The 24,886-nt window shown below is 46.2% G+C and overlaps 2 protein-coding genes across 4 annotated transcripts in view; one reads left to right on the top strand and one right to left on the bottom strand.

The window, feature by feature from the left end:
- The first annotated feature begins 1,591 nt into the window (after positions 1-1,591).
- On the top strand, positions 1,592-4,684 carry ID4 (inhibitor of DNA binding 4, HLH protein). Its single transcript, XM_042985625.1, has 3 exons — positions 1,592-2,111; positions 2,503-2,561; positions 3,166-4,684. Exons 1-2 carry the CDS (start codon positions 1,671-1,673, stop codon positions 2,545-2,547), a joined length of 486 nt encoding a protein of 161 aa, XP_042841559.1. The 5' UTR covers positions 1,592-1,670; the 3' UTR covers positions 2,548-2,561; positions 3,166-4,684.
- Positions 2,995-24,886, bottom strand: part of LOC122238548 — a 119,515-nt gene continuing 97,623 nt past the window's right edge. The window contains exons 3-4 of one of the 3 annotated variants that reach the window (XR_006217471.1): positions 11,605-11,716; positions 2,995-3,197 (exon numbers count right to left, since the gene is read on the bottom strand). Coding sequence is in view for 1 of the 3 variants with exons in the window: in XM_042985624.1 (XP_042841558.1) it covers positions 3,145-3,197 (53 nt within the window). In the remaining 2 variants the exon portion in view is untranslated. The remainder of the gene's footprint in view (positions 3,198-11,604; positions 11,717-24,886) is intronic. The other 2 variants (XR_006217472.1, XM_042985624.1) reach the window with 2 other exon arrangements.

Genomic DNA, 24,886 nt, shown 5'->3' with positions numbered 1-24,886 from the left:
GACAGCTTTTCTATCAGACGTCACAGAAACGTCCTTAATTAACAGACTTTCTGCAGGGTGTGGTCCAAGCAGGACTCCAGGGACTAGAAGTGTGAATTTTAATGCTTTGCTGCAAAAGGAGGAGACTTTGGACATTCTTAGCATCTTATTTAAAGCGGGGTACTTAGACTAACACGTGGGGCTGTGTGTTAATGGCCTACATTAAGTTACAGGTATGAATTTTACATAAAACGGATTAATATTATATGTCATGGTGGAATTTTAAATACTCCGTGCCCATGCATTTTTAATATTTACGTGCCCTAATTTAATGCTCTCAGGCATTTGGATTTCTCGAGCCCACTTGTGCATCTAGACGGGTAAAAGAAAAACCTTAGGACGCTTTTTGTTTTCTTTGCCTGTCCCTTCACCAAAAATCTGCGTTCGGCACTCTTTTCCTTTGTGTGTGTGCGTGCGTGTGTGTGTGTGTGTGTGTGTGTGTGGTTTTCCTTTTTCTTGCTAAGCTTTAACCTTTTAAAAAAGGAAAACGGAAAGGCTGCACATTCCACTCCATTCCATCATGATGGTTTCGGCGATTGTCAAAAGGCGAATAGTGAGCCTGAGAGGGAAAATACAGAGGAGAACGATCGTGCCTTCTCGAACGGCGTCCTTCTCAAGGCACTGGAATCCCCGGGCTGGAGTGCTGGGTGGCGGAGGGTCCCCGGTCGCCGCGCTGCTGCGAGGGGTGGCAGGAGATCCTCCGGCAGGGCCCGGCGCCCCCTCCCCAGCAGCCCGGGCCGGGGGAGAGTGAATTCCAGCCGCACATTCCCGCAGTTCTTCCCGGGAACTTCTCCCTCTCTTTTCCCCTCCCTAGGGCGCACACCAGCCTGGCCCGACTCCCACTCAGCTCTCTTTTCGCAGAACCCCGACCCACGGCGTTGACGGAATGGAGTGCCCTTCCCATTGGCCCGAGCGTCGTTCCCTGAGGTGGCACCGTCCGCCCGATTGGTTGGCCACTCCCGACCCCCCGCCCACCCGTCCGCCCGGGTTGCCCGGCTCCCCGCCCTCCCCCACCGTCCCCCCCACCGTCCCCTACCCTCCCTCCAGCGCCGCCCGGAGCCTCCGCCCTCGCCGCCTCGCTCCGCGCACCCGCCCGCGCGCCCAGCCCCGCTCCGCTCGGCTCGCGCGGCGACCCCGCCAGCGCGCTGGCCCCGCCCCCGGGGCGCGCGGCTCTATAAATGCAGCTGCGCGGCCGGCGGGGCGAGAGCGTAGAGGAGGCGCGCTACTGAGTCGGTGGGGCGGTGGGGACGCCTCCGGCAGGGGAGCGCGGCGGCGGCGGCGGCGGCGGCGGCGGCGGCGGCGGCGGCGGCGGCGGCCGGGCTGTAGTCGGAGCTCCGAAGGGGGCGACTAGGGAACCCGGTGGGCTGCTTTCTCTCCGGTGCTCTCGATTTTTCTTGCCTTTTGGTCCCGGCCGAGCGTGTCGCCCACTGAGCGGAGATTCCCGGAGCGACCCTCCCGTCAATTCTTGGGCGCGGGATCGCCGGGAGCCTCGCGGTGCCCCGAGCGCGGACCGAGCGCGCCGGGCGCGAAGGCAAGGGGAGCGGAGCCGGCCGCGGGCGGGGGCCCGGAGCTTGCCTGCGTCCCTCGCTCGCCCCAGCCGGTCGGCTCGCGCAGGGCGCAGGGCGCGCGCGATGAAGGCGGTGAGCCCCGTGCGCCCCTCGGGCCGCAAGGCGCCGTCGGGCTGCGGCGGAGGGGAGCTGGCCCTGCGCTGCCTGGCCGAGCACGGCCACAGCCTGGGTGGCTCGGCGGCCGCGGCGGCCGCGGCGGCGGCAGCGCGCTGCAAGGCGGCGGAGGCGGCGGCCGACGAGCCGGCGCTGTGCCTGCAGTGCGATATGAACGACTGCTACAGCCGCCTGCGGAGGCTGGTGCCCACCATCCCGCCCAACAAGAAAGTCAGCAAAGTGGAGATCCTGCAGCACGTTATCGACTACATCCTGGACCTGCAGCTGGCGCTGGAGACGCACCCGGCTCTGCTGAGGCAGCCGCCGCCGCCCGCGCCACCGCACCACCCAGCCGGGACCTGTCCGGCCGCGCCGCCGCGGACCCCGCTCACGGCGCTCAACACGGACCCGGTGAGAGGCCGGCGGCCGCGGGAGGGCGGTGGCGGGGTGGCCGGCCGCGGCCGCTCCCCTTCCTCGGGGCAGGGGCGGCGGGGAATGACAGCAACCCCCCCCCCACTCCTTCTCCGGGCGCCCGGGGCCGCCGGCCGCGGGCTCCGCGCGGCGAGCGCGGGTCCGGGTGGACGCGCGCGGGGCGGGACGGGGGCTGTGCGCCTCCCGGGCTGTCAAGTCCAGCCTGCGCCCGGGGTGGGGTGGGGTGGGGTGGGGGAGCCCCCCGCGGCTGCTGGCAGGGGTGGGGGTGGGGGTGGGTGCCAGCCTGGCTTCCGAGAACGAGTCCGGGACCGCGCCGAGGGCGACGTTTGCGCCGGCTAACCTTTCCCTTGGTGTTCCGTTGCTGTTCCAGGCCGGCGCGGTGAACAAGCAGGGCGACAGCATTCTGTGCCGCTGAGCCGCGCTGTCCAGGTGAGCGCGCGTGTCCCTCCTCCGGGGGCCGGTCCCCAGAGACGCCCGTCCCCGGGGGCTGCGGGTGCCAGGCACCACCGCAGTGTTCTTCGCCCCTAACATTTCTGAGGGCGAACTCCCAGTGAGGCGGACACCCCCTCTCCGTGCAAGCGTACTTCGCTTTAGTAATTGGGGTTCGCTCTAAATGGAGACGGATCAGCTCCTGTCCCCCCCCCCCCGTCCCCGCCACCCCCGTGTCTCACCGGTGACCGGAGGGCAACTGCCCTCCTTCCCGCCGACGGAGGGCACCCTCGTGAGCATGGAGACCGTCCGATGTGCACCCACCCCCGCGCTGTCTGACACCCACAAAGTGGGATGCGGGCCGGACCTGCGAGCGGATCCCCGATCCGGGATTCCTGGGGCGGGGCGGGGCGGGGGGGGGGGGGCGGTGATGGGGGCGGCAGCTGCCTGCCGGTCGCCTGGCCGGCCGCGGGCTGCGGCTGTTGTCTGACCCGGTGGTTTGTTTTGGGTTGTTGATCAAGCATGTCTTGAGTTTGGTCGGTGGCGCCCGTTAGTCTGCAGCGGGAAGGTTCACACACCCCCTCTATTCATTCCTCTTCCACAGGTGTGCGGCCGCCTGCGCCCGAGCCAGGAGCACTAGAGAGGGAGGGGGAAAGAGCAGAAGTTAGAGAAAAAGCCACCCGAGGAAAGGAGAGGAAAGGAAAAAAAAAAATCAGCAAATCCTAGAAACGTTACATTTGTCATTCCAAGAGCGGGGGGAAGAAAGATAAAACTTTCATCGTTTTTTTTTTCTTGTTTTTTTTTTTTTTTTGCACGTTCATAAACATTCTGCGTATGTATTCTCTTTTGTCTCTTCATTTATAACCGCTGTGAAATGTACATTTCTGTGTTTTCGGAGGTGCAGTTAAACTTCTAAGCTTAAGTGTGACAGAACTGATAAATTAGAAGATCAAGAGAAAATCAACTTTAGAAGCCTACTTTGTGACCAAGGAGCTCAATTTTTGTTTTGAAGCTTTACTAATATAACAGAGCATTGTAGATATTTTTTTTTTGACATCTATTGTTTAAAATAGATGATTATAATGGGGGGGCAGGGAACTTTCTTTTCCCTGCAAGAATGTTACATATTGTATAGATATCTGAGTGACATTTCATACCATGTATATATAGAGATGTTCTATAAGTGTGAGAAAGTATATGCTTTAATAGACTACTGTAATTATAAGATATTTTTAATTAAATATTTTTTGTAAATATTATGTGTGTGTTTTTTTAAATCTATGGGATTATTTCTTTTGGAAAATTATTTTTCAGCTCCATTGCAGAGCTCTTGATATCTTGAATGTCGTTACTGTTTGGCCTAGCATTTAATTTGTTTCTGTTTTATCCAGTGTCGTGGGGACTTGGAAGTAATAGAGTTAGTGGTCCAGCATGACTGCATGAGATGTTTAATCACAAAATAAACTTGTTCTGAGTCCATTCAAATGTGTTTTCTTTAACCTAGATTGAAGCCTTTGTATTTGAAACATACCTGTTGGAAATCTACTTTATCAGTTTTTAAGTACAGGGTTCGATAGTGTAATATATAAAGAGTAAGTGTTTGCTTTTCAACCGAGGTCAAAATGGATTCTGAATGGTTTTGCATAGGGAATGGGGAAATGCTTGGATCCTTAAGGAGTTTATGAAATCTACTGTTTTATGAAAGTGAAGAAAAATGCTTATCATTCTTCATTTTACAGTAAAGCTTAATGTCACTGCGTTTCATGTCTGTACAGATTATTTAAGTCATAGAAATGAAAAATGTTCTCTGCTTGCTACCAAAGGACAGACTCTTGGAAATGAACGTTTTCTGCTCTCCTTCCTCCAAAGAATATTAATAGGCAACAGTGGGAGAAAAAAAACAAGGCATAATGGCAAATCCTTCAAGCAGGGATAAAAGTCGATCTTCAAACATTAACTTAAGTAGACCAAAAAATTCTGATGACCGCATCTAGATTATTTTTTTATAAAAATGATTTTCACTATAGCTATGTTAGTTAACTGCTAAACTACTGTCCAACCTCTCGTGATGTGTAACTTTTACATGTGAATATTAAAGTAGATTTATCTGTCTTGTACTGTGATTTCTGGTCTCGTTTCTTCAAAACCCTTTACCTATTTTTTAAGACTTTCTTTTCTCTTTAACAAAGTGTTTTCTAGGTTGTGTAGGACTATCAGGGTTTGTGAACATTGTGCATTTAGCGTGATCAGTACTTTGCACACCAGTTGGATGGAATTTTTAGAGTGAGAGAGAATTAAGTAGGATTTAATTGGGTGCTTTGTAAATAGTTAGTCAACTGTGTGTGTAATGTGGTCTGTTTGATTTTTTAAAAAGAAAGGATTTGTTTCAGATTATACAAGAATAAAAGTATTACAGACCCAAGGGACTTTTTCTGGGGTCAAAGTCAAATATTTATATGAATATGAAATATCATGGTCCCTAGTAGTCAGTTGAAGAGGCAACGTCAGCATAAATGAACAAAGTTAATGCCAGTACATTCAGATACATTGAAAGGCTTAAAAATCTGTCCTGTCCACAGCACGTTACCCCCCAGCTTTGACATTTCACTGGTCTTCGGTATTTTTAGAATTTGATGTATTTGGTGTTGAGCCTTATAAAGTCAAAGGACTGCTTGTTTAGATGAGGTTTATTTTTATTTTTGATATTATTCATTCTTGTCACACACCAAGAGGAAAACAGAAAAACACTGCTGGAATTCCAAATCTGAAGAATTCGAAGGATTGTGTTCTTTGTTATTAAATAAAGGGGACAATCCGTCCTTTTTCCTTAGCCATTTAATTCCAGGAGGAAGCAAGTCGCATGAGCACTGCTGGTTGGAGTTAAGCATCTGCCGGGCCTGACTGCTGAACCCTACTTAAGCCGTTAGGCACAGTTCAAATTTATAGCGGGCGATTACTAACCTTAAAACAAATGGTTAAGTATTTTTGTGTTTGAGGATAGGTGTTGCTTCTTAGTTAACGTTATGTTTGGGGCATGAAAAACCACTGAAAGGGAAGAAAAGCGTTAGGCACATTACATTTTACACACTTGGCATTTTCACCTTGGCCACTTGCATAGTTTGGATATCTCTAACGACACTGTCATTTTGTTTTAATTACATGGACATGTATAAGATATTACATGCTATTGTATTGGCTGTGACCTAACCGACCGACCAGACAACAAAAACATTTTGAGTCATTTGTCTAGTCCTAAGTATTCAGATATTTGGCTTTGCAAATGAAAATATCCTGCCTTCTTAGTTTATCTACTTTTCATTGTATAGGGACTAGCAAAGCGTAAAAAGCATTTAAAATTTTGAAAAGAATGAAAAAGTATCCCACAGTGGGATGTCATTTCTGATCCGGTCATAAAGTCCTGAACATCTCTGATACCTCAAAAAGGAAGGGGGTGGGGGGAACCCTTTTCACTCTAAGGACTTCTATACTTCGAAACTGTATAAATCTTACGTTTATTGTCAAGCTTTAACTGAATTTTCAGAACTTTAAAAAATTCTGAGCCCCTTCCCATAATCTATTGTATTAAATGCCTCCTATAAAAATAAATCTTCTCTGAGTAAAGGGGTCTGAAGTTTGTGGTTTTTAATTGACTTCTATGGAGTTATGCAATTTTTCATTATCAAGAATGGGTCTCTTGATGGATCACCTCAATTATTTACAGTGTTTCTTACCCTGTGATGAAAAATGTGGCTTAAAAATGGTGATATGAACGGAAAGAAAATCTAGCTTGAATGCTAGGGGAAAGCTTGTCTGTTCTTTAGCGTCTGCTAGAATAAGAAGCAATAATCCTAAACAAGACAGCAGTAGGATGTCCAGGGAAACTAGACCTACCCCCTCCCCCCCCCCCCCCACACACACACATACACAGAAGGTAAATAACGTAGACAGAAAGAAATTATTCACAGTAGTACAGAGCCAAGTAAAACTCGTTCCCTTTCTAGCTGGTGCACTTTAATTACATATATGTTAATCAGCACAGATAGCCCGGGGGTCTCAACAGGGCCAACCACCAAACCCTCCAGTATCCTAAGGAAGGAAAACCTCCCCTTTCCTGCTTTGCGAATCCAGGAAATTAATTTACACACCTCAGAGTTCATCTTAACAAGGCTGCCCTCAGTAGGTCTCCTTCAGACCCAGATGATTTCTTTCAATTACAACCCATGATGTTTTGCTACAATATTAATTACATTAATTAGAACCGTTGCCCAAAAGGTTTTAGGATTGTAATTGTACCTAGTTCTACCTTGAGCATTGATCCAATCAGTACTTTAAAAGATAAAGAAAACTCTGACAAACGGGAATTTGTTCAAGGGAGACAACGTTCCATCATATCTACTTCGTTGAAAATGCTCTCAAATTTTCAACGAATTTTTTAAGCGTGCTTTGTGTTCAAGTGCCTCCTTTATATTGATTCCTATCCTGGCTGCCTCTAAAAACTTTTGCCTCGGTGCTGAAACTCAGGTCTGAGCCATATTGCCTGAGGTTTTCTACACTCACGTGAGCCACTTAACTCACCAGTGGCCTGCTGGAGGTAGTTCCATCATTCATAAGTGTCCACAGTAAATTCACACACGGGATATGAAAAAGGGGCCGTAAAAATTGACGTTAATTTGAAAAGCCCCTCTGAGTCCATAAAAGTAAACACACGGGTTTCTGCAGAAAGAACAAAAGGTGTTCCCTGTATTCTAGGAGCAAAGACGTAGCTGAAGAGGAACTGAATTTAAAATGTTTAAAGAGATTGCAAGACCAACTTCCTTTTTTGGTTTAAGTTTAGTATTTATTTTGAAGGGGGGAGGGGCAGAGAGAGAGAGAGAGAGGGAGAGAGAGAGAGAATCCCTACTCCGGCTTCTTGCTGTCAGCGCGGAGCCGGATGAGGGACTTGAACCCACCATCCCTGACATCACGGCCTGAGCCAAAACCAAGAGTTGGACGCTTCACTGACCGAGCCACCCAGGCGCCCCTGCAAGCCCAATTTTCTGTGCCAATAAGAATTTTTTCCAATAAGAAATCTCACAGTTTAGGAAGGAATTTTCTGAGAGATTCATTACATAAGCATTGGCAAAATATGCAAATTCCTAGTGGAACAAGATGCCGTTATTTCCTCAAGTTACGGTTTCTCAATTCTTTGTGATACAAGGTGAATTTTAGCACTTTTGATGTGAATATTGAGTTCACGTGTTGAAATTTTATCTTTTATTACAAAGTTTAATTTCCAATGGAAGAATTGCAATCTACATACAATGCCTCATGCAAATTCGTACATTTTAGCATGTTTCTTAAATTTTATTTAAATATTGTCTTAAATGTTTTAAATATCACCTTAAATATTTTAAGCATTTTCTAAAACATTTGCTATTTCCTTCACAAACTTAGGCAGTCCATTGAGAGACTGTAGTTGTGTGTATGTCTCTGTGTGTGTTCACCTAAAAATAGTTAATAAACACACGGAAGAATAATTTTCAAAAAGGAGTCGCCTTTAAAAAAAAAAATAAGTAAGCCGTATCAACCTTCTTCCATTTTCTCTCTTCTTTAATTCCTAAGATTGAAGATTTCCATAAAAATGCACTCCCCATTTTCCTGGACAGCTATAAGTCACTCATGTTATGTTTAAGCATAAAGCGGGACAGAAAATAAAGAGCAAGGAAATCAATTGTGTTTATCATATGCTAGAATTGGGTTGAAATTCATATGTAACCTGAAGAAAAAAAGAGGGACATACCTATATATGTCAAACCCACAGAGCCCAGGGAACAGATCTAAACTTGTAGACCTGAATTTGACACCTTACGTCAGCAAGAATTCTTGGAAACACTTTTCATGCATATTGACCGTGAGTCGGTGGCCATAGTTAAAACAAGGTAGGCTCCTTGAAGTAGAAGACCGTGTGTGATTCCTCTTTGTGTGTCTCAGGTGCCTAACCAGAGCTTTGTAAAACATGTAGGTTTTTTATTATTTTTTTCATTACGTTTCTTTATTTTTGAGAGTCAGGGAGAGACAGAGCATGAGCAGGGAAGTGGCAGAGAGACAGAGGGAGAGACAGAATCCGAAGCAGGCTCCAGGCTCCGAGCCGTCAGCACGAAGCCCGACGCGGGGCTCGAACTCACGAACCACAAGATCATGACGACTGAGCTGAAGTCGGACGCTCAACCGACTGAGCCACCCAGGCGCCCCTGTAAAATAGGTGTTGACCTGAATGAAGAATGGTCCCCTGGGAGAGTCCCTAGGTCATGCTCTCAGTTATTTCTCCTTGGCCTTTTATCTACACTGAATCACGGCCGCGTCGGACCATCCTATCTAACCGCTTGTGGTCCTATCTCTGAAGCACAGTGGATTTGAAACAAGATTTTATGGTCTCCCCCTAAATCCTTATTGTCTGAGACTCCTCATTGTCTCAGTCAGCTTGGACTGCTGTAACAAAGTACCATAAACCCGATGGCCTAAACAATGGACATTTATTTCTCATGGCTCTGGAGGCTAGGAAGTCCAGATCAAGGTGCCCAGAAGTCACCGCGGTTGCTGGCTGAGCATAGCAATCCACGTGCTTCCTTCCGATCTCCGCGGTCACACGTGACACGTGGCCGCCTCCGTAGAGCGGCACCATCAAATGCAAAAAGAACCCGGAGCTAAGCAAGGCTCTCTCCCTGCCCCCATGCCCTGGACATAAAGGTTCTTTGAATGTCATTGCCGACCCGTCCTTTTTCTCCTCCACTTCTGGCTGCCCTCAAGCACACATTCAGCCACAACTAGGGTCTTGTCCTGTACATCCTACACAGCAAAGCATGCTTATCTCCCTAGTCTGGACAGTGTAAGGTTGATTTCCTGAGAGTTAAGAAGGGCCTGGGCTCAGGAAGGATACACATGGAACATGGAATATGGGCCCGAGGGAGGGTCACCTGCTCATCCAGCCACGCAGGCTAACTTCCCCACCTGCGGGTAAGGGTTAACCCATCCACATCCCAAACGACATCCTCTTTCATGCTTCCCTTCCTTTGCATATGGTGGTAGCCTTGTCTGCATCCCTTGACCTCTACTCTCAGTGTGGGCTGGCTGTTAAACCCCTCACCATCCTTCATCTCTCACTACTTCTGCAAAAACTATATGACGCCTCTCTTCCTCACCCCCAGAACATCCACACACACACCCGTGCTATCGTGTAATTATGTTCACATGTCTGTGTTCCCTGTAGATCCCTGATAGCCCGGGAGTTCCAGACCACAAACTACCAGAAGAACATTCCTATAACGCTCTGTGCCAGCAAATCTAGCAAATTCTTTGCAACTCAAAATTGCGGTTGAGGGGTGTTCATTATTATCTTTTGAAAGCCTTTGGCCGCCTTAAACATGAAAAATAGACAAGCTGTGTGTTCCTGAGGATGAGGAAGTGTGGTCAGCCTCGGGCAGAGAGTTGGAAGGAAAGATTGAGAAGGAGAGGAGAGAGGCAGAGCAGATCTTGTATCCCGAAGAAAATAATAGGACTGACCTAAGCTGGGGTGAGTTAGGACACACCCCTCGAGACGAAAACATGGGGCAAGGAAGGAGGACCCCACAGGCATAGGCGGGGAAGGGTGTGGGGTGGGAGCAGCAGGCAGGGTGCACTCAGGAAGACTGTAGCATCAGTCTCCGCAGGCGTGCCCTTGGCCTCTGTTCTCATCGATCGGTGAAAGAGGCATGGGATACATCAACCGCAGCAAATGCAGTGAATCCTCACGAGTCAGTTTGGAAAGGACCAGGCTGGCCACCTGAATGGGAAAACCTCGTAGGCATGAAGGTTTCCTTTCCGCTCCTACGATATGGGGCCCCGGAAGTAGACTCATATGACTAGCAACCTGGAATATGTCTGGTGACATACCTCTCATCGTCCAGTGAAGAAGACAGAAGCCTAAAAAGTGGAGGGGTAGAGTCCGATCTAGAACCTGGTTTCTCCATCTCTAATCCAGCACCACAGCCTCATATGGATGGGTTATTTTCCAGTTTCCTCTTACTTGCGTGGTTTCTCTTGGTCTATATATATTCTAGTCTACAATTTGCCTCATGCTCAGTCCTAAGAAGCTGGGGTCCAAATCGTAAGCAAATAATCATTAGAGGTAGGTCTGGTCTGTCTGCCTTTAAAAAAATTTTTAATGTTTATTAAAGAGCATGAGTGGGGGAGGGGTGGAGAAGGAGGGAGACAGAGAATCCGAAGCAGGCTCCAGGCTCTGAGCTGTCAGCACAGAGCCCGACTCTGGCCTGAACTCACAAACTGCCAGATCATGACCTGAGCCGAAGTTGGACGCTTAACCGACTGAGCCACCCAGGCGCCCCTGTCTGCCTTTTAAAATAAAAAAAACAGAGGTAATGTACTTTTATAACAAGCATCAAGTATTTCAAAATTCTTTGACAAAAAAGCACAGGCAATTCAATGGACAAAGGACAGTCTTTTCAACAGAAGATTCTGGAACAATTGGATGTCCAAATGCAAAAACTGAACTTCGACAGACATCTTAGACCTTTCAAAGAGATTAATTCAGAACGGATCTTAGACCTAAATGTAGGTACGAAAGGGTTAAACTTCTAGAGGGAGATGTAGAAGAAAATCTTTGTGACTTTGGGTCTAGTGATGAATTTTTAGATACAGCTCCAAACGCATGAAAGAATTTAACCCTATGTTATCACCTGCAATTCTAGCTACTACATCTTTGTGGCCAGAACCCCCTCCAGTCTACAGGGCCAGCGTGGTGTGGCGAAGGGTCACAGACTGACGGGCTCAGAGCTCCACAACCTGCTATATTCCCTCAGGCAAGCAACTTTTCCAGGTTCCAATGGCCTCATCTGTAAAATGGCTGTATAGTAATAATTACCTAGCGCAGAGGGGGCTTGAAAGATACAAAGAAAGTAACATAGATGAAAATATTTTAGAACAATGGTTATTACTTAGGTATATATAAAATTATCTTGAGAGATGTTTCACTTTTCGAGTCCTGACTTCACCCGTCCCTCCCTCTTACCACTGAGACTCTGATTGATCCGGTGTGGGGTAGGACCCACGAACCTGTCTTGTAGCTTCTCCCTGATGAATCTGAGGCAAGTCTCCGGGGAACCTCACTTTGAGAAATCATTCTGTAAAATATAAGATGTTACAGAGCCTTAGGCTGTTATGACACACATGGTTTATTTCTCCTACTTTTAGACATCACTTTTCCAATTTTGCAGGCGCTCCGATCAAGTGAGGCGGAGAGGTTGATATAACATCAACAGAAGGTCATGGCAAAAATATCCAGTGGGAGAAAGGAAGTCAGTACCGATAGGGGATGCCTCTGAAGGGGAGCTGCTTTGAAAATGAGACCGTGGCGTGGTCCCTGAGACAAGTTTGCCATCAAGATGCTGAGTCCTCCCTACTCTTATTTGAATCTTTCTTTGAGTCAAAACATTCGTGACAACCCTTGCTTTACCTAGTGTGTTAAATCTTAAATTTTCTGAAGAAAGGCATACAAGCAGGAAGACATTTTCTCACCCTCTCACAGGTCATGCCAAATCATTACATTATCTCATTATATCAATGTGGTGAGCGCCTGGGTGGCTCAGTCGACTGAGCACCCGACTGATCAGGTCATGATCTCACGGTTCATGAGTTCGAGCCCCGCACTGGGCTCTGTGCTGACAGTTCAGAGCCTGGAGCCTGCTATGGATTCTGTGTCTCCCTCTCTCCTTGTCCCTCCCCCACTCGTGCTCTGTCTCTCTCTCTGTCTCTCCCTCCCTCTCTCTCTCTCTCTCTCAAAAATAAATAAACATTAAAAAGCTAAAAACAAAAAGAATGTTCGGAGAAGCCATGCCTGTTCAGGCAGCAATGAGTAATAATATCTTAATATTATTTAATTAATATATTTGCATTAATGTAATAATTATTTTAATGGGTGAACAAATTTAGAGAAAGAATATTTCATTTCCCCCAGTATATTATATCACCCTAAGGATGACCGATAACATGATGTAGGAAACTGGTCTTTCTCCAACCGCTGTGCTTACCTTAGAGCTGTCCTCATTGATAGCTATCAAATGTTAAAATACCGTACGCGTGTAAAATCGGGGTAGAGTACAATGGTACCTTAGTTTCATATAACAGATTTCTCCTTAGTAGAATTGTATATGATTTTTATGGATTTGAAAGCAGTGGAGAGAATAACTTTAATTCTTCAAAAGTTGAATGAGAGCTTTATAAAAGGAAACATCAGTAAGTCTGTGGAATTGCGTTCTGAGCTCTGCTGCTTACTGTGTGCTCTCAGGAAAGGTACTTTACCCCTCTGAGCCTTATTTAAACTTTCTTTTATAGGAGGAGGTCTCAATATTTGGCAATAGGAGTCTTTATACGAGTCATGTGTGCAAAGCTCCTACTGTAGAGGGAGGCATGTGAGCCATTGAGTATAATTTAGCTCCTTTCCTCACACCCTTCCTGCCATACTCATCCTGTAAGACCTAAATATGTGCGTGCTCTCTAACCGCAATGAAAATGGGGTTAACAAAAAATGGAGAAGCAAGAAGCATCTGTGCAACCGGGGCCTCAATGTGGATGGCAAAGGATTCGGTAAATGGGCCAACATTTCCGGGAGACCCTGATTTTCAACTTTCTGTATGCAGAAACTATTTTCTGGGTCATTTCTTTCTCTCCAGAATAAGCCAGAGGTACTCTGCGCACAGAAGACACAAGTGGCATAAACAGTGATGGGAAAAAGAAGGGTTTGAGGAAAGATTGGAGTCTGAGGAACAAGAAAGAACCTCAGTGGCAAGAAGGCAGAGGACAACAGAGGATTACGGGAAATTAAGACGTGGGCCTCAACCGCTGTCGACTTCGCTGTTAATATGGTCAAGCAGAATGCTTGTTGGCCTTTTGATCTCTGTTCTGAGACACAGCTAAGCGCTGCCGGACCAAGACAGATACTGCGGGTGCGGTCAGGGGAGGAACCCTACGCACCAATTCCCATAGTCAGTGCTAAATTATCTGGGACCCTAATAACATTCTCCTGGTTGAGAAACAATTTTGAAACCAGAGGTATAACACTGGAGTGATACACAGTAGACCAAGTGGTGTGTAAGAGACAGACTGAGGTTGAAAAGAGCTTCGAATTTGTACATTTCTTCAAGGTTTAGCAAAGTATGCCTTTGATGATATATGTTTAACATACTTTCTGGTAGCTACACTTTGCCATAAACAGAGCCAAGATCAATTCAACAGGGTACAGAGAACAAGGGTTGGGAGTTTGCCGTGTCGATTGCAATACTTTGCTGAATCATAAAGGAAGAATTTTGACGAAAAATCAAATGCCCTCATTTTACTGACAAGGAAACCGAGGCTCGGAAATGAATGTAAAAATGGGCCTCTTGTAAGAAGATGTAAGATAAGGACAGAGTTGCTAGCAAAGCTCAGGCGTTCGAAATCATAGTGTCCTTTACTTTAGTAAGTTCAATAGAGAATATGGTGATTTATATACCCAGCTCCCATTTATCTTGATGCACGCAATTTGTATTTCTTTTTTCTTTCTTGCAGTTCATTTCCCTCTTAAAAAATTTCTGTAAACCCAACCTTTTGGGGTTTTTTTTTTGTTGTTTTTTGTTTTTTGTTTTTTGCATTTGTAATTTGAGTACTGAGATCATTCTCAGGAGGGCTATGTTCCTAAGAGAACAAAACTTTTTTTTTTTTTTTTTTTTTTTTAACTCTAGAGATGACTACTCTGGAAAAGAGAAAGGAATCTTTTTATCCAGAGTTATTTCAAAGTGAAAGATCTCATGATCATCCTAGATGATTCCACAAGCGGACTCCAAGGATACCTACCAGAGCCTGGTAAGTCCCGAGTGATCCTACAGGACATTAGGGAGCTTGTCGATTTGTTTACCAATTTGCAGATCTAACTTCGTGGCATGTGAAACACCAGTAAAAAACAATCTCCTGCTTCATTGTTTTAGAGAATACAAAGAAATGCACAATCACCGTGGACCTGTTCACTCTTGCCACGTCTGGTTTTTATTATTATACATAGAAAGAGAATCTTCTGTTCACCAGCATCTATAAAGGGGCTGGTTTCCTCAGCTCCATAGTAATTGTTTAATATTAAATCAGCGCAAAGTTTTAGGGCATGTTTCTTGGAAACCCTTTGGCATCAGGTGTGGATATCCAGGCAAGATAGCAGCTGTTAATTTTTAGGTTTAGAAAAAAAAAAAAAAGATCATGTGCATTTTCTCAAGTCTTAATGGAAACTCTTCACAGTCTAAATAGTCTAACTTGTTGATGGAGTAAAAAAACATCTTCAGTTCTTTCTAGAAACCGCAAACATGCTAAAAATAGAGTTCAACTTTTAAGAGGCAAATTCTTCTAGATTTCTTATGTAGTTTGAGGCTTAGTAGATTGAAATGATTTTAAAATGCTTTAGAAAAAAATCAGGGGTGAAAATAATTACTTCAAACCAGGTCAAATAAGAATAACTGTGACAGGGGAGCCAGGGTGATTCAGTCAGTTAAAGGTTCTACTTCAGCTCAGGTCATGATCTCATAGTTCATGAGTTTGAGCCCCGCGTTTGTCTCTGTGCTGACAGCTCACAGCCTGGACCCTGCTTCGGATTCTGTGTCTCCCTCTCTCTCTCTCTGCCCCTCCCCTGCTTGTGCTCTTTCTCTCCTCTCAAAAGTAAAATAAACATGAAAAAAACATTTTTTTTTTATAAGACTATGATAGGTCTCCTAAGCCTTGCAATGTTGTTTCAGGGTATGTTTTAAAAATAAGATTTCCTTTCTGTTCACTGTTACTCCCTGCCAAAGACACAGAAGAACTTCTCTGTGAAGCTGTGTTTGGGGGTCGACACCCGATCACCACACTTTTTAGGAAAAGGGATCATAAAGTGGTCCACTGTGTGATCCCAAGAATGAAATCCTAATACTTGAACTCTGCAGGATTGGGTTGAAGACTGAGAACTTCAGCTGTCTTTCCCTCCAGCAAATTTCTCCTCTCCTCTACCCCCTGTGACCCTAGCCTCCCCGAAATCCCAATCTCCAGGGAGCTGGGGCCTGTTCTTCCTATCACGAACTTTCAGTCTTCTGGAAGCGCTAGAAACATCAAAGAGAATCGCCTTCTCCCACATCCTGCGTGTCTCACACTCTGTGGAATGGACTGCATAGGAGGGGATTGTACACCCTTCGTGGGGTGGGTCCTGCTCATTTCAGAGATTCAGCAAAGGCACTTCCAGACCGGCACGAAGCGTACAGGTGGTCTCTCCACCTCGCACTTGTGTGGCCATTTCTCTTGTCCTGGGGTCCTGATGTCCTGGCATTGCCATCACAGGTCTCGCGTCCCTGAATAATGCTGTGGTGGCCAACGGGCCGACACTTGCCCTCAATGACACCGAAGCTTGTGAGCTTCCATTAATGATTTGCTTTTATGTTAAACACACGGTTCTAGAAACACAAATTTCTGGCATGGCTAACCCTTGCATGACGAGAGTTTGGATAAGCCAGCAAATTTTCCTGCTGACGTTCCTCAAGTTCCATGCCTTCCTGGTGCTATGGGCTGTGTCAGTGATCTGCTGCCCTCTTTTGAATTTTAGGACGCACTGCACCCATAAATAGGGCCTGTTGCCTGAAGGAGCCTCCACTCCCTGTCCTGGGGCAGGTGGAACCTTCTGACTCAGTTTACTGATGCCCAGCAAAGGCTAGTCCAGCGCCATCAGAACACTGTTTTCAGCTTCCCCACCCCCACGAATATGATGTCTTCTGCTGGTGTTCTGGGGGCGAAAGCAAGACCCATCTCCTACAGCCACAAACCAGTCGATGAACGATTGGACATGCTGTTGTGCTTTTGTTTTCGTTTTAATTTTCCTACCTGAATCAAATTTATCACCCAGACCACTGCCCCTTCTGGGCTGATCTATTCATTCCCTGAAATTGCACGCATGAGATTCTCGTGACAAAGAATCTAGAAGAAGACTCGATGTCTGAATCCACTCCATACACCTGCCCGGCTAAACACATCTGTTCTTTGAGGACAACAGCCAGCAGTGGAGGACCTCACAGAGCTGGCTGGGTCACACTGAGATCAGAGGGCCTTGTAGGAAGTTAGACCTGCTGGGCTGGGTACAGCTTACTGGCGCCAGGGTCCCCCTGCCCCCCCTGCTCCCCTCTACCAGCTACGCTCTGCTGTGATTCCATCACCCCCAAACCATCTGCGTGATGCTTCCTTCCCCTGCCCTCCCTAACAGCATCTCCGTCCCCACGTCCTCTGGCCATTACCCCCACTTCCCGTGCCAAACTCATAGATGAAGGAACAGGTGAGGATACGCTCATTAACAATAAAACTAAAGAATCTATTGTCGTCTTTCCTCCAAAATCACAGGCGTTCTTTGGAGAACAAGAAGGCGGCCGCAATGGAGGGTCAGAAAAACCAGGAGGCGACGTCTAAGATTAGGTTCTATGAGGAAGCTGATTTCTGTCCATTGTTCTATGGCAATCTCTCTGCGTGTCTGTCTGCCTCTCTCAAGCTGCTTTGAGCTCCACCCTACCCCCAGAGCCTTCGCAGACTAGATGCTGGAACACCACTCCCCCTGGGCCCCCTCCGGGCCATAGCAGTCCCGTGCTGAGCATGGAGACTTGGAGATGTGGTCCCCCCCCAGCTCATAGTGGGAAAAATGGGCAGCACTGTCTTCTCCCGGGAAGAATACTGAAAGTGCCCTAAAGGTCCAATTAGGCCATTAGGAGATGAAAATGCACCCAAAATACAGGGGCTCTCCCAAACCACTGGGCAAACGGCCCTCTGCTCCACGCCCGGACTCCTGGGTGTGCGGACTGTGCTTCTGGAAGGGGCCTGCACTTCGGGCAATGCTCTGCCATCACTGTCTTGACATTCCTCACAATTGTTTGAGTAAGGGGCCCACGTTGCCTTTCTGCACTGTGCCCCACGAGTTACAGATCTGCTCCTGCGTCGCATTCAGGGACAGCCCAGTCCTGAGGCATCCTATTTCCCCCCGGAAATGGTGGGTTGATACAGGTTTATGTTTGGGGGGCGGCGCAGGGGGCATGGAATGCCGCGTGGTAGCCTTGGACCTGATTCGGACTCTTGGCTAGAACGCCTGCTTACTGTAAGGGTAATGCAGTGTGGCTGGCTGGCAGTTACATTTCCAGGGACCGCGGGCTTGGTCAGTTACGGAGAGAGAAAGTGTCCATGGAGAACCGTGTAAAGGGCCTGGAAGGAATCATCACGGCCAGGAAAAAGACACTGAGAAATTCTGCATGGGGGAGATAGTTCAGTAAAAAGAGAGGTTCACAAGCAAGTCCCAGGGGTGATCCTGTTGTGTCTAGAAGGAAGAGACAAGAAAAACTGTTTCTTCCAGTCTTTTTTTTTTTCAGCTGAAGCCACGAGGCCCAAGGCACATACATACTCAGCCGATACATTTTCTGTGTCCTACTGTTTACTCTGAATTCTTCCTGAGTCGCTGCACAGAAGCACTACATCAACACAATTTATTTGGTTACGATGCCACGTCATATCGTATATCTCCTGTTCACGTTCGGGTGACACGGCACTGTGCTTGTGTAGGAGCGTTTTGGGTGCCCATTATCACAATCACTGCCGAATAGCATTTACCGAGTGCCCCCTACCATACTAAGACGCTACAACAGAAGCGGGGGAGGGCACATATAACAGTTTAATAATAGAAAAGGAAAAAAAAAAAAAGATACTCTTTCTATTGAATCCAACTTGCAGACAAACAAAACAAAACGAAGAACTACTTGATATTTCCTCTCCATGCCTGCTGTATGGTGGCAAGAAAGACCTCCAAAGCACATAAAGCTCTTATCTTTGTTCATTCCCCCCAAGAATAATAGATCAGTCAGAGCTCTGATGCTGTTTTAATAATGCACAATTTACAATTCATTGGTTACCAAGCACTCACAGTGTAATTAACTTTACAGACCTGTTCAGCAAATCCACATGGTTGTGTACAATATGGGGGGAGGGGGCAGGCAGGGGAGGGCAAAGAGAGAAAGTCATCTTGTTTCCTTTCTTTATATCAAAATTGCTGAGTCCTCCGCCAGCTGGGAAGATTGGCAGGCAACCGCTGTGACCGTAGGAAGGCCTGAGTTCGATGTATAATCTCCCCACCAAAAAGTTTTGAACTGGCAAAAACTGTAATCCTTATGGATACCATGTTCAGTCCCCCGGGAGCATCTCACGAAGGAAGCATGGTGACTAAGCCACAGAGCTATGTCAAGAATCACTCTTTTAGGGGGAAAAAAAAAAGCTATCTGCCTCTCCGTCTTCTATACTCTTGCGACCAAAATTTAAGCTGCATATAATCACTCCCTCCCTCTCGAAAGTGTGTAGCAAGAGCAGGGGTACCAAGGAGGCAGGGGCTGGGGGAGAGGAGAGACACAGATTCCCTGCCTGCTTTCACAACCCTCCAGAGGGCCATCATTTACTTGAAGGGGCCTCTGGAAATTCACAGAGAATTCTCACAACCAAATAAAATTCACTTGCCGTGTGTCAAAGTATATATCAATGACCTACTTTGTTTTTAAAAGCTCTGTTCTACACCTTTTGGATTTCCCCAACGTACCCGTGATGTTTTAGCTTAGAATCCAATTGTCCAAAAAGGAGAATCTGCTTGATGGTTTATTTCTGTCCTTAAAAACAGAACATAAAAAAAAAGAAGGGGCAAATGGGCTCCACATCCCCCTCTTTATTCCCAAAGCCTGTTTTCCTCTTGGTTGTGGCTTCTAAGTCCTCAGAATAGGACTCACACACACGTAGGCTGGAGATGCTACATCACCTCCAAGTCGTAACCACTTGGGTTATCATGTCTCATGTAGTATGGAGGCCAAGAACTTGGGCTTCGCAGGCAGACAGACTTGGGTTCAGATCCTGGCTTTGTCACGTGCTCGCTGTTCAGTTTGGAAGAGTCATTGAAACTCCTGAGGCCTTAGTTTTCCCATCAATAAAAATAAAATGGAAAGCATTGACCTCACAGACTTATTGAAGGACTGAAGGAGATAATTTGTAGAAAGCGGTCATCATAATGCCTTGTTTTGGGTGGGTATATATAGCAAATGGTCATCATTATTTTGTTGATGTTACTCGGTCGTGGTTAGTCATTTTGTTATGTTTAGCTTTTCGCTCTTTTTAGCAGCCCAGATAACAACCAGAAGAGATGCCAATTAGCGTTGCCTCATTCTGAGCGAGGGTGTTGACACAATGGCCATGCTTTATTGTCTACCACTAGGTCAAATGAGAAAAGTGAGGGTCTATGATCACTTTGAGGGTAGAATTGCCTAAATTCATCCTACTTTGAGTAGCCTGAACTCCCTTTCACTGGAATTCGAAATGGGTTGGTCAACAAAGGTGGGAGATTGTTTCCAGAGAATCAATGATCAAATGGGTGCCTCTCCAAAAGCACAGTAAGTGCCCTCCAGACACAAGATGGAATACAAAGTAAGTTTGGCAACGGAAGGAGAAGGTACTCGGCATAACCAGGGTGTTAGGTCAAGGGACACCCTCCCTTCTAGTAGGCATCCAAGTTAGGGAAGTGGGTGGGTGCATTTATAAAAAGAATGGAAGTCCCTGAGAGTAAGAGGGGGGCATGCATGCAACATAATCGCGCATGTATGTTAAGGGTTTAATATTCCCTGGATACTCTTCTAAATGATTCACGTGTATTAATTCATTTAATTCTGCATAGTTACGATTATGATCACCATTTTATAGCTAAGGAACGTGAGGCACAGAAAGGATGAGTCAAGGTGATGTGAACTTCTTTCATGTAAACCCAAGAGTTGGCTCTACAACTACTTGAGTTACTGCTCAAGACCATCTGGATGGGTATTCTAGTTGGGACTGGGGATGAAATTAACAATGGCTTAAAATATTGTGAGACTGTAAATTATAGCAACCTATAGTTGGAAGCCTGGGAGAGCTGGCAGAATAGCCACAAGCCAGGAGGCTTCTGGGAGGGGATACTCTGAGGAACTAGAGAATAAACAGCCCCCAAGAAGATGCCCAGAGCACTGCTATGGCACTCCAGATCTGTCACTATGGTGACCCATTCAGGGTGTTGAGAAGGGGGGGGCGGTTTCTCAAGACCCCATTTAGTAGTAGCCCTTCTCGCTGGGAACCACAAACTGCTCTGTGTCCTTCTGTTTTCATTGGATGCTTGTGGTTAGGGCAACAGAGATCCATTCAGAATACAAGAAAAGGGGACAGAGCGTTGTGGTAAGGATACTCACAGACTGGAACTGGACCACAAGCTGCAAAACTCTAGAAATTAACACAGCTCCAGGGATCAGCTACTCTCTGTCTCAAAGGCGGCATTATGTCTTTTCTTTCCATGGCTCCTCATTTCTCAGCGTATCTCCACCGTTTTCTTTTCTATCATCAGCCGCCTTTGTTTCATCAATGTTTCCAACCCCCTTAAACACGACCCCTCCATGGCCTCCCCTGACCCTGATTACCCTGAGCAGCCCCCTTCCCACCATCTGAATATATTTGTTACAATATCTTAGTTCATATTTCCAAGAGAGAAATCTGATGGACTCTGCTTCTCTTTTTCTGAACAGAGTTCTAGGTACGGCCCAGTCCCAGGGCTTCCTGTCCTGTCGTAGGATACCCACTCCTATCCCGACCAGCTGTGGGACGGGTGGGATCACATGGCATAAAATATGGACGTGGCGGCTGCTCCTTCTTCAGTGGCCCTGGGCAAGACAGCCTCAGTCCCTAGAAACTCTGCCCAAGGCAGGTGTTTCACACCAGGGTGGTGCAGCTCCACGTCTAAGTGTGGATCTGGCCCCAGGACCATGCTCTCAGAGGAACAGCACAGGAGTCTGGATGGAGGCTCTGACCCAGCAGGAAGCTGTGCAGCAACTTGCTCTATAATTTTAGTGTGTATTTCCAAGTTTTTCTGTTTTACCTATGCCTCAACATCTGCTGACCCTCACCAGAGATCCTCAACACACACACACACACACACACACACACACGTGCACACAGTGGGACTTAACATCTCCTGTTCTTGATCAGACCCTGACCTCAGCCTGGCTTTGGATCTGTTCATACTCTTCTTCCTACAGAGCTTTGGTACCTGCTCTGTGTCCTTCCTGGCATCTGACCTCAGCCAAACGTTCTTCGCCTAGTTACTCTCTCCTCAGGGCTAGTACTTTGAAGGAGTTCCCATCTTCTGAACTGCACAATCTATGACAAATGAACAAATAGGTCTTGCTGTGATGCCACATTGGGTAACAGTGTGGGTTACAAGTAATACGGAGCCGATGCCCATCGCCTGTCCGTTGTCAGTTTACTCAACAGCATTTGTCAGTTTGATTTCAGCCAACTTCGCCCAGAGGTGCTAGTCCTTCCCAGTGGCCACTTGTCACTCACACACATCAATTTCTTAAGGTTTGTTTTGGTTTGCGGCAAAAAAAAAAAAAAAAAAAAAAATCTACCAGGCTAAGCTTAATTTCGTTCATTGGATCCTTAAGATTTTCATTCCCAACCCACTCGATCTTTTTGTGGAATTTTTCTTTCCTTTGACCATATTTTCATGTCCAATCTCTTTCTCCTGTTGGTTTTTCCAGATCGCCTGATAATCGTTTATCTCATGGCAAGTCTCTAATCTACCCATCTGGCCCAGTAGGATATAGTTTATTCTAGCCTTTAGAAAAAAAAAAAATGCTTTCCATACTTCACAGTCACATCTGATTTTTTTTTCCCCCAAGGCAACTTTCAGGGGCATCCTAAGTGTCCCTGGAAATATAAGACCCTGATTTACACTGGGGAGTAGACAAATTCAGTGCCATGGAGGGAAGATGGAGTCTTTTCACAGAAACCAAGCATCGCACACAGCTCTAGATGTGAGCACATTAGGACCCCGGTGTGATTTGTAGAGTATTAGGATGACCCATCGCTCCTCAAGAGACCCTTTTGCACATCTTCTAACTCAGTGGTTCTCTATCTCCCGGAGAGGTTCAAAATTATGGATGCCAGACTCCCACCCAGGCCAATTAAGTTAGAACCTCTGGGGTTGGGGTCCAGACATGAGTACATGTTTTTAATTCTCTAGGTGGGTCTGATGTGCAGCCATAGTTGAGAACCCTTCCCTAGTTCAGTGGTTTATAAACTTGGCTGTACTTTGGAATCACTAGGGAACCTTAAACAATACTGATGCCTGGGTCCCACCCTCAGAGATTTTGATCTAATTAGTCTGGGTTTTGGCCTACCCATTGTGATTTTAAAAGCTCCCCAGGTGATTATAATATGCAGCCAAGATTGAGAACCAGTACCTTCATGGATGCCTGAAATTTCAACATTAGGCTCTCTGCTTCTCACCTGAGTTTCTAACTGACACAAAAATATACATGCCCTTGGGTGAAAGATGATGCTCTTCTCAATTATGTATACCTTAGTGTGAATGTGTTCCAGAAGTAAAGTTGCTGAATTGAATACAGGACACCGGTTATGTTTGAATTTCAGATAAACAACAAATAATTTTTAGTGTAAGTATATCTCGTGTAATATTTAGACACACTTATTATACTAAAACATTATTCGCTGCTTATCCAGAAGTCAAACTGAACGGGGCAGCCTATATTTTGATTTACTAAATCTGGTTCAGCCTATCCAGAAGGCTTTCTGAGAGCAGGCTGTGGGAGGGGGGCATGGAAAAAGCACAGGGACATAGAGACCCTGACAGGAGGCAAGGAAGACTGTCGAAAGACCACCGAACAAAGCGGGGCTATGCCAAACAGGAAATTATTTGACTTCTCAAACTCATTCAGGTACCTACTGCCACGTCCTTGTAAAAATCAAGAGACTCTCCCCTCCCTTAGCAGCTTGGACAGCAAGCAGAAGGGGCTGAGGACACATTATCCTTCTAGACCTGCCTGCAATGACCCACGGCAGCCAACAGCCATGATCTAGGATCCCCTACCTGCAGGGTCAAGAGCAAGGTACAGGTACAATAAACGGCGAACTTATTCCCTAATGTCCTGAGTTGTGGTTTTTTTTTTTCCATTTAAAATTCACTACATTTACAATTACAAATTTACAAAAAAATCTAAAGATAGAATTTAATTAAGAACTTAATTAAATTTCGTATAAAATTTAATTATAACCAAAGGTTTCAAAATAGCTGGCTTTGACTTATGATAATTGTAACCTGCTTCCAGGAAGTTAGACAGACAAAAATGCCTTCGAAATTAGGTAAAGAAGGTAGATATGTAAATAAATATGATAAAGGCTCCCTAAACTAAAATCCCAGTAAGCCTATTATAAAGTCTTGTATTCCTGGGTATGCTAATCCCATCCTCCAAATAAATTCACCTTTTTTTCAAGGACATTTTCTTTTGCACTTTTCTTGTGAACTCTTCCTTCTACATCTATGGATACCCAGGGGATTTTCTTCTCACTGGTTTCCAAGTTATCCAAGCAGAAGACACTTACATCTAGTAACGTGACAGGTCGGCACACCTAGGAGAAATGGATCTATATCCCCCAAGCCCCTCCTTAGATTCCCCAATTGAACATATTTCCACGTATTAGGTTACCAGGGTCTAGAAAAACAAGTTTATTTATTTATGAACATCTTTTTCTTTCCCAGTTAAGATGATATTTGGATTGTTAAATCTGAGCATGAAGTCAATACCCCAGAAGAAAATGGGAGACATTGTTCTGACCCAAACAATCTCCACAGAATACTAGAGTACATAGAAAGTTCTTCCTAGTCCCCCAACCCACCTTCCTCTCCTCCCCACCAATGTTTATGTACCTCAGTTTTCTTTTACCATTACCTCATTGTCGCATCTGACAACCCCATGGACCGACACTTCCCAGGTATCTTTGAGGTCATTCATCCCTGGGTCTGACAGCTGCCTGAGACACACAGGGCCCTGGGGCCCCTCCTTAGCTCTTCTCTTTTAAATGGAAAGGATATTGCTTTCCGAAGATTATCCGGAAAAGAAAGGCAAATACTCTTTGCTTTCCAGCAAAGCTAAAGAGAGTGGTACTGGGTTCTGTGACAAGGCGATGCAAGCATTCTTCTTTGCTTAACCCTCCCATTGACCTTGACCCATCCCCGGATACAGCTAAGTAGACAGGAGCACTCCTTTGCAATGAGAATACCGGGAAACGTTGCTGTTCAACTTATCGATACTTACCAAATCAATTTCTTGCAGGATCTCTTCCCGGCTAGCCCTCTGCGTAAAATGTAAACCACTGGAACTCAGAGGAGCTGAGCTCCAGGGAGGGCACCAGGGAGGGCGCATTTGGTC

Source organism: Panthera tigris, chromosome B2 (genome assembly GCF_018350195.1).
Source record: "Panthera tigris isolate Pti1 chromosome B2, P.tigris_Pti1_mat1.1, whole genome shotgun sequence".
In the NCBI taxonomy this organism is placed as follows: domain Eukaryota; kingdom Metazoa; phylum Chordata; class Mammalia; order Carnivora; family Felidae; genus Panthera; species Panthera tigris.
The sequence above is the reverse complement of the archived record's forward strand: the minus strand, read 5'-3'. Positions and strand labels throughout refer to the sequence as shown.

Coding starts and splice junctions, on each gene's coding strand:
- ID4 (XM_042985625.1), top strand. CDS start 1,671: ATGAAGGCGGTGAGCCCCGTGCGCCCCTCGGGCCGCAAGGCGCCGTCG. Junction 2,112..2,502: donor CGGCGCTCAACACGGACCCG/GTGAGAGGCCGG, acceptor TTGCTGTTCCAG/GCCGGCGCGGTGAACAAGCA.